Raw genomic sequence first — 12,004 nt, 5'->3', positions numbered from 1 at the left:
CTGTAAAGCCCTGTGAGGCAAATTGTGATTTGTGATATTGGGCTTTATAAATAAAATTGATTGATTGATTGATTGAAAGGATGTTATGCTGTCAGACTGTCGAATGTGTGGAGGTAGGGAGTTCCAGAGCCTGGGGGCAGTGCAGCTTAAAGCCCTGGCACCCATGGTGCTGAGGTGTGAGGTGGGGATGGTCAGGAGACCAGCAGAGGAGGAGCGCAGGGAGCGGGAGGGGGTGTGCTCCTGGGGAAGGTCAGAGAGATAAGTGGGAGCTAGGCTGTGGAGGGCTTTGAAGGTGAGCAGAAGGTTTTTGTAGTCAATTCAGTACTGACAAGGAAGCCAGTGTAGCTGGATAAAAATGGGGGTGATGTGGTCGGATGATTTGGTGTGGGTTGATCCGGGCAGCAGAGTTTTGGGCCTTAACAGTCATTGAATAGCCTTAAATTTGATTTTATAAGGTCTTAATTGCCACAAACATTTTACGTAATTTCATTTATCCATCTTTTAATTTCATTTTGTCAAAATAAGTCACGCTCTTCTGCACCAAAGTGTCTGATGCACCAAAGTGTCTGATGCACCAAATCTCTAAACCTTTGAACCTAATAGTCTTTTTACTTTTCACCTACCTGTTGGCAAATGTAGATTAACCTAACTCACTCTAATGATTATATACCCACATAAATCCTACCCCTGAACAAGAAAAAGATGATTTGTCCAAAAATCTGGTTTTAAATAATCTTAAGAAGGTCTTAAAATAGATTAAATTTAAGTGTAAGATACCTGTAGACACCCTGTTTTTACTCCACTACATTTCTTTGGCATTAGTTACTTTGCAGATTTAAATTACTAATACAAAATATAATCAACTTACAAATTATTATGTATTATTATTGTTGCGTTAGGTACTCAGCAGTATATAAAAAATTATCTCCACTTTTACCAGCTGCAACATGAACGTGATGAACACATGAATGCATAAATAATTATGATCCAATAAGTACTTTTATTTTGGTACTTTAAGTATATTTTGATGCTTACACTTAAGAACTTTTCCTTCAGATTTTGAACGCAGTATTTCTACACTGTACCAATGCTACTTTTGGTTAAGTTAAAGATCTGCATTCTGCTTCCATCACTGGGTGAAACCTTAAGTTAGTTGTTTTTTCTTGAGTATTTCCATTTTGTGCCACTTTATATTTCTGTAATACACTCAGAACTCTGCCACTATAGATACAACTTACTTTGCTGTTAGGCACTTTTTAAAATAAATGCAGTTATGCACAACCCTACAGTATGTAAAATAGATAAAATTAGTTCCACATGGACCAAAAACTATGATAAAATGCTGCTTTAAATGGCTGCATTAGTGATAATAATTCAATATATAATAACATATAAGCATTAATATCACCCACTGGGGCTTTTTTTCTGAAAGAGTACTTTTGATCCTTCTAAGTAAACTTTGCTGATAATATTTCTGCACTTTAATCTCAGTGAGATTTTGACGGAGGACTTTTTACTTGTAATGGAGTATTTTTACTGTGTGGTTTTGCTACTTCTACTTCTGACATATTTCTGAGCACCTCCTCCACCTGTGGACTCTGCTCTGTCTGGATTCATCCATAAGGCAGAATAAGTCATGAGTTGGCAGGTCCTCTCCAGGTGGGGGCAAGCTGCTGGAGCTGGCATGTGTAACACATGGCACGGTGCGAGAGCCGCAGCGAGGGGTGGGCACTGGACCCAGCCAGTACAGAAGTGGGGTCAATGGACGCTTACCATGCCCGGCCATTATGCCGTAATCCTTCCTCGCTTTTCTGGAAAAACTGAATAGCACTAGAATCACTGACTCAATTTTTGGATCTCATTTTCATGACAAAGCGATTGTTCCCCTTTTGCCTCCACTGTTGCTGTTTATAAACGTGGGGAAGTGGGGATATAAAAGGGACCGGAGAGGGGACAGTGCAACATCGAGACCTCAGGGGAAGCACCACCACCGCCATCACCAAGGCTATCCAACACATTACATCAAGATGGGCAGGGTGAGTTCAGACAGAGTGGGACTGGCACTGACATAGAGTCAGGTAACACTGTGGCATGGAGCTGAAGTATGACTGTGTGGCTTTAGGTCGTGGATACGGCTGCTTATGTGACCCTCTCTGGAGGTGTTACTGGGGTTTGAACCTATTTTAAACTGGTTCACAGGTGAGGCGAGTGTTGTTGACGGGACTGGACAGGTGTAGGTGCTGATGGCTTCAGTCAGCTTGAACTTAAAGCTGCACTATCTGCTGTAAAACACTGCCAAAAGAATGCTTTTCAAGCCTTTATGAAGTCAGAAAAGCTTATTGTAAAGTTTGTGTGATTGCTCAGGAAATATCTGACCTCTCTGAGACGAACCACCCAATGTGAAATATGGAAGAGAGCTAAGACTCCCATGTGTCGTCCCCCAGATTGTCTTCTACGAGGACAAGAACTTCCAGGGCCGTCGCTACGAGTGCGACAGCGACTGCTCGGACTTCCACGCCTACCTGAGCCGCTGCAACTCCATCCGGGTTGAGAGTGGGGCCTGGGTGGTGTACGAGCGGCCCAACTACATGGGCTACCAGTATGTCCTGACCAGGGGGGAGTACCCAGAGTACCAGCGCTGGATGGGCCTCAACGACCGCCTCAGCTCCTGCAAGATGGTCCACTTTGTAAGTTGCCTGTGATCTGCACTGCTGACCTATTTCACTGAGTGTGTGGAACACTGCGTGCACTAACCTGTACAGATTTGACCTACAGCAGGGGTGTGAAGCTCTGTGTGGGTTATGAACTTAAGGTGCATGACTCAGGCTGTCGGAGCGAGCTGATAAAAGCCACAGTGAGCGCAGGAGAGTAGAACAAACTGACAGGCACAGCACAGAGGTCATGGGATGGTGTTGATGCTCCCAGTGACTGCAGGGCTTTGTCGATGGAGACCAATACGTGGCTCAGTCTATTTGTATGATCGGGCTTCGGTCCAGCCGACCCACAGCCTGCAGGCAGAATCAGGGACCTCACTTTCATACAAAAATCAATCTTGTTAGTACGAGCATGTGTGCAGTGTTGTGCTATTTATAAATGCAGCAACAGAAGTCAGTTATCTGATTGATGTGGTGCGTCACACCAGATAACCATGATGAGTCTAATTACACATGCAATGCTACAAACATTTTCCTTTTGTCAGATGCACATCTCATCTCCCCACATATCTCCCCTTCTCCCTTTCTCTTCCCCCACAACCCCTCCCGACTCTACCCCAACCCCCTGCACTAACCACCACTCTCCACCTGCGTCCCCTTTCCACCCTTCTTCCACTTTAACCCTGTCACCACCTCCCCTGCTTCCTCCCGTCCCCTTCCAGACCAGTGGGACCCTGTACAAGATGCAGCTGTATGAGAAGGCCGACTTCGGGGGCCAGGCCTTTGAGGCCACAGAGGACTGCCCCTCTCTACTGGAGAAGTTCCGCTGGAGGGAGGTCAACTCCTGCAAGGTGTTCGACGGCTGGTGGGTTTTCTACGAGCACCCCAACTACCGCGGACGGCAATACTTCCTGGAGAAGGGGGAATACCGCAAGCCTGGCGACTGGGGTGCCGTCAGTCCTGCGGTCCAGTCCTTCAGGCGCTTCACTGAATGATTTCACCTCCATCCAAAATCTAAAAGAAAGCAACCTGCTATGTCGATATTTGACCATGATTTTAATTTACTACATTATTTTGTGATTTTGAACTGAGGTCTCACAAATAAAAGCCTGTCCAATAAGCAGACCAAGGACGTCTCTTTGGATTTTTCTATGCATGAAATGTTTAATGTCTTTTCAACCTGCATACTCACTGTAGACATCCACACATCAGGGCTCAATAATAACAAGTGTCTGGAGACGTAAGCTCTATTCAGAATGTCCCAAATAACGTCCATTATATCCTGTTTGAGATGTCTGATAGTTGGTTCACTTTAAGTCACTAATTTGAGCAGCTTAACAGTTTCACAGAAACCCTTAAGGCTGCTTCATCCCAGCACAGGTCTGAGGTCCACAGTCACAGGCTGAGGGTTGAAGTGAGTCCCAAAAGAGAAACAGTTTCCTCCCCCGCCTATCAGGAGCAGCTCTGGTTCTTCAGAGTCCGTCAGCTCAGAGCAGAATGAGTGCAGCATCAGAGGCCAGGGCACAGAGGTCTAGAGATGACAGAAGACCCACACACAGGGAGTTATCACCCAGCGTCTTGTCTATTTGATCTTTGTACAGTTTGATGATGATGCGCATGCAGTTTGGCAACAGAAGTATAGCAGAGTGCAGCAACTTGTCAAGCTATGCAGAGCATTAACCATCAAAGACTGCTAATGCTACATAAACAATTTAGCTGATAGTGGGTTGAAGACATTAGCAAGTAGCCCAATACTCAGAGTGGTCAGATATGTACATGTATTCGGTGGAGAAATGTCGGGTTAGCATGTATGTCAGCGAGAAATTATGACCATACGAGTCACTAAATGCTACTGACTACTTTATATATGGTTATGTGCAGAATGTCAAATGCCATGACAGACTCAGAGTTTGTGTCTTAAAGTCAAAGATAAGGACACAAGATGACTCTGTATGAAGCTTGTGCTGTAATTAACAAACCTAAAAAACACTAACGTGATGTCCTGACAGAAGTCTGTACCTGCATTTTGTGTTGTTGGTGTGCTAGCGAGCATAGTTCAGAGCTCAATGATAGTTGTTATCCAAGCATGAATTCTGCTTGTTTCACTGTAGCTTGAGAACTCTTGATCCTGTCCTCAGTCCAGTGGTAGTCAATGTTTTAAGGCTCGCAGCCAGAGATGTCGCCAGTGTTTCGGTTTAACAAGTGACTATGTAAACTGGTTTTAGCCGAATGTGTCGTGGTTGCTGGTATCGAAGGCAACATGTGAACACGTAGGCGTCCTTGTAAAAGCCTCCAATTTAACTTAAATCAATTCTAATTACATAGTACTCATATAAGTTTATTATCTGTGCCAAGTTACAACGAGCAACTACAAACGCATCCGGCTGAAAGTCACCAGCTGACATAGTCACTCCTTAAACCAAAACACCTTTTGTTCTGAAACAGTTGTGATCATGGTTGGAAATTAGCACCAGTCACCAGCAGAAAGTTGGTAAAACATGTGAATGGCTGCTAAATTTGCTTCACTCATCAGCCAAAACAATAATAATAATCTATTCAGTGGCTGAAAGATTTTGGAATCCACCAGCCACAGTGGCAGATGAACACAAAGTTAATGTCCGACCCCGTAGAACCTGAGTCTGCTGCTGGAATCTCAGTTCTGACAACTGAACAAGCAACAACCGGACATTTATTCAATAATGTCGGTTATAAAAGGGTCTATAGATCCATCCTAAGGCAACATGATCAATGAAAATGCATTGATAAAAATGTACATTGTGTAGCACTTGATGCCACTTTTTGGGCAATAACCCCAGATGTTTAGCACCTGTGGTGAAAGCCACTGAATATCAGTTATAGCCACTGTCGTAATATCGGTCTCTTAGAAATACATATGAACTGACCGTGTCCAGACTGAATTCCACACTGCTGCGTGTGGCGAGGTTGATCATGACGACACCAGGTACACCATCTGAATGCAGCCACACTCCACCAACCACAACCAGCTTTTCACCGATCACATGGGCAGAATGAGAGTACCTGAAACACAGCAAACAGCAGGTGGTTTCCTTAAATAGAAACTTCAGGACACGGTCTTAAGAGTTTGGATTTGATGAAGTGAATGATAGGGAGGGTTAGAAAAACATCAGACCTGGGAACAGGAGGAGGCTGCACCTCTATCCTCTCCCAGGAGAAGCCTCTGTCAGTTGGCCTTAACACTGCTGTGTCTCCCAGTGGCACTCCTCTTCGGTCTAGTCCTCCAAACACCACCACACCTCCCTGATAGGAACATGCTGAGTGGGAATGACGAGCCTCTGGTGCTGCTCCCTCTACTGGGACCTGCAAATAATACACACACACACACACTCTTACCTCTTTTCCTCCAACATGGAACAGGTTCAGTACCAGTTCCCCCACTTAATGTTGAACCGTTTGGGGCATTTCGTCAAAAAATTATTTTGTTCAGAATCAACAAATTTGGTTCTCACTGGAAACCAAAAAATAGCAGGTTTTTCCTCAAAGGTTTTGAAAAGACACTGACCTCAGTCCAGTGCTGCTGGTTTAGACACAGGAAGTATCCGTCACCCAGAACTGCCTCTGATTCATTCTTTCCGCCAAACACAAACAGAAAGTCTTTGCCTACAGACAAAATGAGAAAGCTTTTTTGTGTAGGCTGAAAATAAATGAGTGAGAGACAGAAATCACACATAACTTCCTGTTTTATATCTCACCTTTGCGACTGACTGCAGTAGCAGTGTGCCTCCATCTTGGCGGCGGTGGATCTCCCGTACAGACCACCTGCTCTACATTAAGTTTCACCGTTTCTCTGTCCTCTGAGTCGGGAGGATCAGGTGGACCACCGGGGTCCAGCATGACTCTGAAAAGGCCTCTGGTTGGGTTGAGTGGGGAAGAGCGACCACCGTATACCATGATACCTCCTCCAGGAAGAGAGGTAGCTGTGTGGTAGAGTCGCACACCTGGGAGAAGGAAACACAACAACCACCTGTTCACACTGAAAGTAAAATCAGTCTCACTTTACTTTTGATAACACAGCTAGAGAGATAATTTGTTATGCTAACACCAACTAGCTTTTCTGAACAAATAATTTTGAGCAGATGCTTTGTTCAGTGCTACAGGAAATAACACAGTATTAATTCTTATAGACGTCTTGGCTGCCTTCGACTCTATTGATCACTTAGTCCTCTTGGACCGTCTTCAGCATGTTGTGTGCATTCAGGGACTGACCCTACAGTGGTTTGCCTCCTACGTACAAAACCGAGCTGCCTCTGTTTCAGTCGACAATGTGTCCTCTTCCTCTGTACCCATTTCCTGTGGTGTACCACAAGACTCCATATTAGGCCCCATTTTATTTTACTTGTATATGCTTCCTTTGGGGTCTATTTTTAGAAAGTGACGACACTCAGCTTTACCTCTTGCTCAAACCTTGTGATCTATGCAGTGTCAACTTCCTCCTGTCCCGCTTGCAGCTTGTTAAAAATGCAGCTCCTCATTGGTACAGGGAAGAGAGACCATATCACCCCAGAGCTGGCCTCTCTTCACAGAATTGATTTCAAAAATCTTTTATTTGTTTTCTAAAGTGCCTGCTTATATTTTTGAACTGCTCATCTCCTATTCCACCTTCTGACCCCCCAGATCTCGTGACCAATCACTGCTTTTATTTCTTTGCGAAGCACTTAAGTCAACGTTTGCTGTTTTTAAATGTGTTTTATAAATAAATCTGACGACTACAAGCCTGCTATACTGGGATTTGGAGAGAAATTTCCAGGCACTCTGAGTCCTGCGTGAGTGTTAAATTGCTGATTCCAATGTAGTGTAGGAGCAAAAACACCTACTGATAGAGAACCAAAAAAAATCAGAAGCAGCTCTCTCACCTAAATCTACTGATGGTTCAACACCAACAGATGTCCAGCCTTCCTGGCCCCTCAGGAGGATCCAGGTCACTGGCCCCCTGCCTCCTCTACTTGAGCCTCCTGTTAGCAGGACCTGCCCCGGGCTCACCAAGGTGGACGCCATCCCCAGCCCCTCCATACAAACTGGTATGGTCTGCACACTCAGGGCTGTGGAGCTCCAAGATGGGCAGAAGGATGACACTGGAGATACTGAGCCAAACAACAAAACATTGTTAGTTGAAAGTAGGAACTGTGGGTTTCTATAAGAGGGAAATAAAGTGACAGCTACCTGGAGCAGGCTCGAGTAAAACCTGTGCCATCAAAGAGCCTTGAGATGCAGTGAGGATGAAGTAGTGGGAACATTTCTGGTGCCACTCCTGAATGTTGACAAGATGTCACCAGGTTTAATATTATTACGAGGAGGTTTGATTTTATAAAACAGAGAGACAAGCACGAAGCCACAAAATAAGAAGACATTTGAACAGCTAACCTCGTATTCATCAAAAGGATCCAGGCTCTCCACTCTGTGTCTCTCCTCCTCAGATACCAGCCCGAGGTAGAAGTCATTCATATCCAGACACACACACTGCTCCCAGCCCTGAAGACAAAAACACCACGATACTATCTGATTAAACACTTGTCAGCACAGAGCAAATAGCAACAGTAACAAGACATAGTTTAAAGAATGTACTGGCCTTGCCCAGGAAGCGGCGCCTCTGAGCAACAGTGTCCGGGTAAAGTTGAAGGGCGTGCAGAGTTGAGTTCAGCTTCAAGAAATGATCCTGCATGATCCGACCGAAGGGATCGTGTGGATGTATCTGCTCATACATCACAAAGAGTGACTGTGGCAGGTGCTTTGACGCCCAGCGAATAACAGCATCTGCCCTGGAAGACACAACATGAAACAGACTAGTTTTGCAGAACACCGAGATGTCACGCTGAAGTTGACTTTTGACCTTGTGGAAATAAAATGTCATCACCTCATTTTGTCCTATTAGTGTGAAATTTTAGTTAGGCCAAAAACGTGTTTTGTGATGTCACAGTAACCTTGAAATTTGACCACCAAAATCTAATCAGTTCATGGTTGGGCCCAAATAAACGTTTGTGCAAATCTGTGGAAATTCCCTCAAGGCGTTCTTAAGATATTGCATTCACGAAAATCACGTAACAAACGGACAACCTGAAAACACGATGCCTCTGGCCACAGCTATCACCGGCACGGAAGCATGAAAACATTCTCATTAGAGCTGCAGCACATAGCTTATATTCCAAACAGCAGTCCTTACCACTGTGTCTCCATGTAGGTGAGCACCACTTCAGAGAGAATTAGGGTGGGGGCAGCCCAGTCCAGCCCAGCTGCACCCAGAGCCTCCTCCACCTGGGACTCCTCTCTAACATCCACCCCAAGCAGACGGTACTGACCACTGGACACAAATACAGGTCCTGAACACACACAGGTTTATGCTCATGAATATAACATTATGATATATGACAAAGAACATCTCTTTGAATCTCAGTGAAGTGTGTGACGGAATGACAAACCTGTCAGAGAAGGTAGATGGGGGTCTAACATCTCCCTCAGTGTATTATTAGAGTTGATAAGAGCAGCCTTGCGCCGGCTGACATCAGGAAAATCCACCTCAAAAACAACAGCCCTGTCGAGTGCTTCAGCTGCGTGCAGGCGGAAATACACAGAGTCGAATCCTGCGCCCAAAGACAAAATCTAACAAGAGGGGAAAGATAATGTCAGAGAGAGACAAATGATGGTAAATAAATAATGCCACCCTTCATAATGCAAACCTTCTATATAAAACAGTGTTGGACATGATGCTGTAACTTGCCTGTCTTTTGGGGCAGTTTTCAGTGATGTGTAGGAACCTCCTCACACAGTGGTCCACAGCTCGCCAGCGCACGTAGTAGCCCCTGAAATGTGCAGATACACCAAAGACTTTAATTTGACAACACATTATTGTTGTTGTTATTATCATACACTGTGGTCTGTTTACAACTGTATACAATATGAGGACATAATATTGAGTTCTAAGAAAAACTGGTTAATTTCCACAACTTTCTAATGTTTTATAACCAAGAAAAAATACTTTAGATCAATCCAGAGTAAAAATAAGTGGTACTGTAGTTACAGTCCTAATCCCAGGCCTTCTGATTTGTCATTCATTTTTTTGATGTCATTCTGTCATTATTAATACTTAACAATTTTTTATCACCTTGCAGTACATATAAGTCTTTTGAAAGCAGGTAACATCAGACCTGCTTTATGCATCATCCCATGGTACACAGTGTGATGTGATGATATGTGATCTGTGCTTGTTGTACCGTTGCTCCACCTGCACTCTTCCGTTGCACATAAGATTAATTTCATCCTACCCCAAGTGTGAGGCGGTTCTTTGTCAGTGCATGTTCATAAATCACACCGCCATTTTCAACCAAGGCCAACTCCTGCAAAGGTACATTGTGTGTTTAATAAAGTGACTGTGACCTCGATCACTGAGTCCCATGCACCGCTGACCTGTTGATGAGCGGGGCCCTCCTGGCCACTTTACACACAAAGTGTTGGAGGAAGACATCCTGGAAGTAGCCCTGTGCTGCAGCAGACACCTTGCTCACCACACTGCTGTCATTGGTCCCCTGTACCTGGGTCCAGCCACACACACACAAAAAAAAAACAACTCAACAGAGCCTTTATACTGCAGATGCCTCAGCCTGTAACCAGTTTGAGTCAGGCTACTTTCTGCCAGTAGTAAATCTAATCTGCATTTTATCCATATCTATACATTTACGTTCATGCTCTTACTGTGTATGTGCACCCAAGTCTACATGTTAATCACAAGGAGTGAGTACATAAGAATATAAAGCAATGACTGTCCCTGCTTACTCAGTGTAGATGTCCATGGTGCGGGCTGAGAGTCAAACAAGGCATCCAAGGCACTCTGATTATGGTTAAAAATTCTTTATTCATACATGTGAATAAAAGATTATCCCAGCTCATACCATGGACCTCTACTCTGAGTATACTGGGACAGGCATTGCTTTTAATTCTCACATGACTATTGGTCCTTTCCTTGAAGAGCATCTGATATTTTACAGTCACTTATATTTCAATTCAATAAGCTTTAGTGGCATGACATTTCATATGTGTTGCCAAAGCACAATTACAATTTTTTTAGGGCATTTTTTGCCTTTAATTGACAGGACAGTGAAATGTGAAGGGGGAGAGAGAGAGGGAGAGACATGCAGCAAAGGGCCACAGGCTGGACTCGAACCCGGGCCGCTTCGGCAACAGCCTTGTACATGGGGCGCCTGCTCTACCACTAAGCCACCGACGCCCCCACAATTACAATTTAAGAAAGTGAATTCAATTAACTGCAATGGGCTATAATAGGTAATTAACTTATTTAAGGAACAATTAATAGTAAAGTATTAATACAAAATTAAAGAAAAAACATTAAGTGAAGGAGTAAATAAAAAGGCAGAGTGTGATCTGTGATGAGATGATCTATAGGTTGTGTTGGTTGTCTCTCAGGCTGTGACATGCACTGACATATTTTGCTGCATCTATGGAACTGACACTATTTCTCCAAGTAGATGTTGCACTTCAATCTGGCCAGAGAGTGAATCAAAATCTTAGTTTACATTTAATTTTTGTTATGAAGTTTGTTCTCATGTTGCTCTGCCTCCTGTCTCTGTGGACAGAGCTGAACCAGCCTGTCTTCTAAAGGCAGCTAAACTAATTATTTTCTTCATTATTACTAATTTTTAAGGTGTTTTAAACATTGTTTGGGGTAGTTTAATCTATATCAAAGCTTCATATCCTATAAGAGCATCAAGTTTGCATGTGAAATCTTTATTTGTGAAGTAATTGAAGCTGTTAATTAAAATGAAAAGCACAATATTACCCTTCTGAGCTGCAGTAGTGTTGAACTATATGGTGCCATGCAACAGAAATAAGTTACCCAAATAAAGTACAAGTACCACACATTTTACATACGTTTGATATCAGGTTTGCTAGCTCTAACATTAACAGTAAATAAGCAGCAAGTAGAGGAAAGTAAAGTCAGATTTACCGCGGTGTCTCTCCCCTTCTTCTGCTTCTTTTTGTTTGTAGTTGGCATTACGTCAGCAAACTGTCACATCACCTCGCGGGTAAACTCTAACACACATTATAAAGTGTATTTAATTAATGTTGATAGTTTTCAGTGCTGAGTGGAGTCTACACATCAATATAATTCAAACATCCTTCACGTGGTAAAGACTTCCGGGTGTTTTCCTGTCTGCGCTCTGGCGCCCCCTGCGGCCAGGAGGCCACACTCTCGGTCAGGGAATCCCGTTCAGAAGCCCATTCAGATTATTTACAATTTAAGGGGAATATTTGTTATTGCGGCGGCAGTCATGTGATTGTCTGGACTTTGAGTATACGTGCTG

General features: G+C 43.8%; 2 protein-coding genes across 2 annotated transcripts; one reads left to right on the top strand and one right to left on the bottom strand.

Moving 5' to 3' along the window:
• The first annotated feature begins 103 nt into the window (after window positions 1–103).
• crygs2 (crystallin, gamma S2) lies at window positions 104–3,654 on the top strand. The gene is made up of 3 exons (XM_050049567.1): window positions 104–249; window positions 2,414–2,687; window positions 3,377–3,654. The coding sequence occupies exons 1-3, from the start codon at window positions 104–106 to the stop codon at window positions 3,647–3,649; spliced, it is 693 nt and encodes a 230-aa protein (XP_049905524.1). The 3' UTR covers window positions 3,650–3,654.
• Window positions 3,655–3,777: 123 nt separating this feature from the next.
• Window positions 3,778–11,847, bottom strand: lcmt2 (leucine carboxyl methyltransferase 2). The gene is made up of 14 exons (XM_050048460.1): window positions 11,647–11,847; window positions 10,092–10,216; window positions 9,406–9,487; window positions 9,107–9,287; window positions 8,851–9,007; window positions 8,260–8,449; window positions 8,055–8,162; window positions 7,854–7,941; window positions 7,547–7,774; window positions 6,386–6,631; window positions 6,196–6,293; window positions 5,806–5,993; window positions 5,558–5,693; window positions 3,778–4,185 (listed from the first exon to the last, which is right to left on the bottom strand). Exons 1-14 carry the CDS (start codon window positions 11,692–11,694, stop codon window positions 4,021–4,023), a joined length of 2,040 nt encoding a protein of 679 aa, XP_049904417.1. The 5' UTR covers window positions 11,695–11,847; the 3' UTR covers window positions 3,778–4,020.
• Between the last annotated feature and the right edge of the window lie 157 nt (window positions 11,848–12,004).

Source organism: Epinephelus moara, chromosome 7 (assembly GCF_006386435.1).
Source record: "Epinephelus moara isolate mb chromosome 7, YSFRI_EMoa_1.0, whole genome shotgun sequence".
Taxonomy (NCBI): Eukaryota; Metazoa; Chordata; class Actinopteri; order Perciformes; family Serranidae; genus Epinephelus; species Epinephelus moara.
The sequence above is the reverse complement of the archived record's forward strand: the minus strand, read 5'-3'. Positions and strand labels throughout refer to the sequence as shown.

Bases quoted from the DNA above. Each gene is read 5' to 3' on its own strand.
- crygs2 (XM_050049567.1), top strand. From the start codon at position 104: ATGTGTGGAGGTAGGGAGTTCCAGAGCCTGGGGGCAGTGCAGCTTAAA. The intron at 250-2,413 runs GTCAGAGAGATA...GAAATATGGAAG, and splicing joins GGGGTGTGCTCCTGGGGAAG to AGAGCTAAGACTCCCATGTG. The intron at 2,688-3,376 runs GTAAGTTGCCTG...GTCCCCTTCCAG, and splicing joins CCTGCAAGATGGTCCACTTT to ACCAGTGGGACCCTGTACAA.
- lcmt2 (XM_050048460.1), bottom strand. From the start codon at position 11,694: ATGCCAACTACAAACAAAAAGAAGCAGAAGAAGGGGAGAGACACCGCG. The intron at 9,008-9,106 runs GTTTGTCATTCC...GTGTGTGTTCAG, and splicing joins CCATCTACCTTCTCTGACAG to GACCTGTATTTGTGTCCAGT. The intron at 8,163-8,259 runs GCCAGTACATTC...TTTTGTCTTCAG, and splicing joins GGCGCCGCTTCCTGGGCAAG to GGCTGGGAGCAGTGTGTGTG.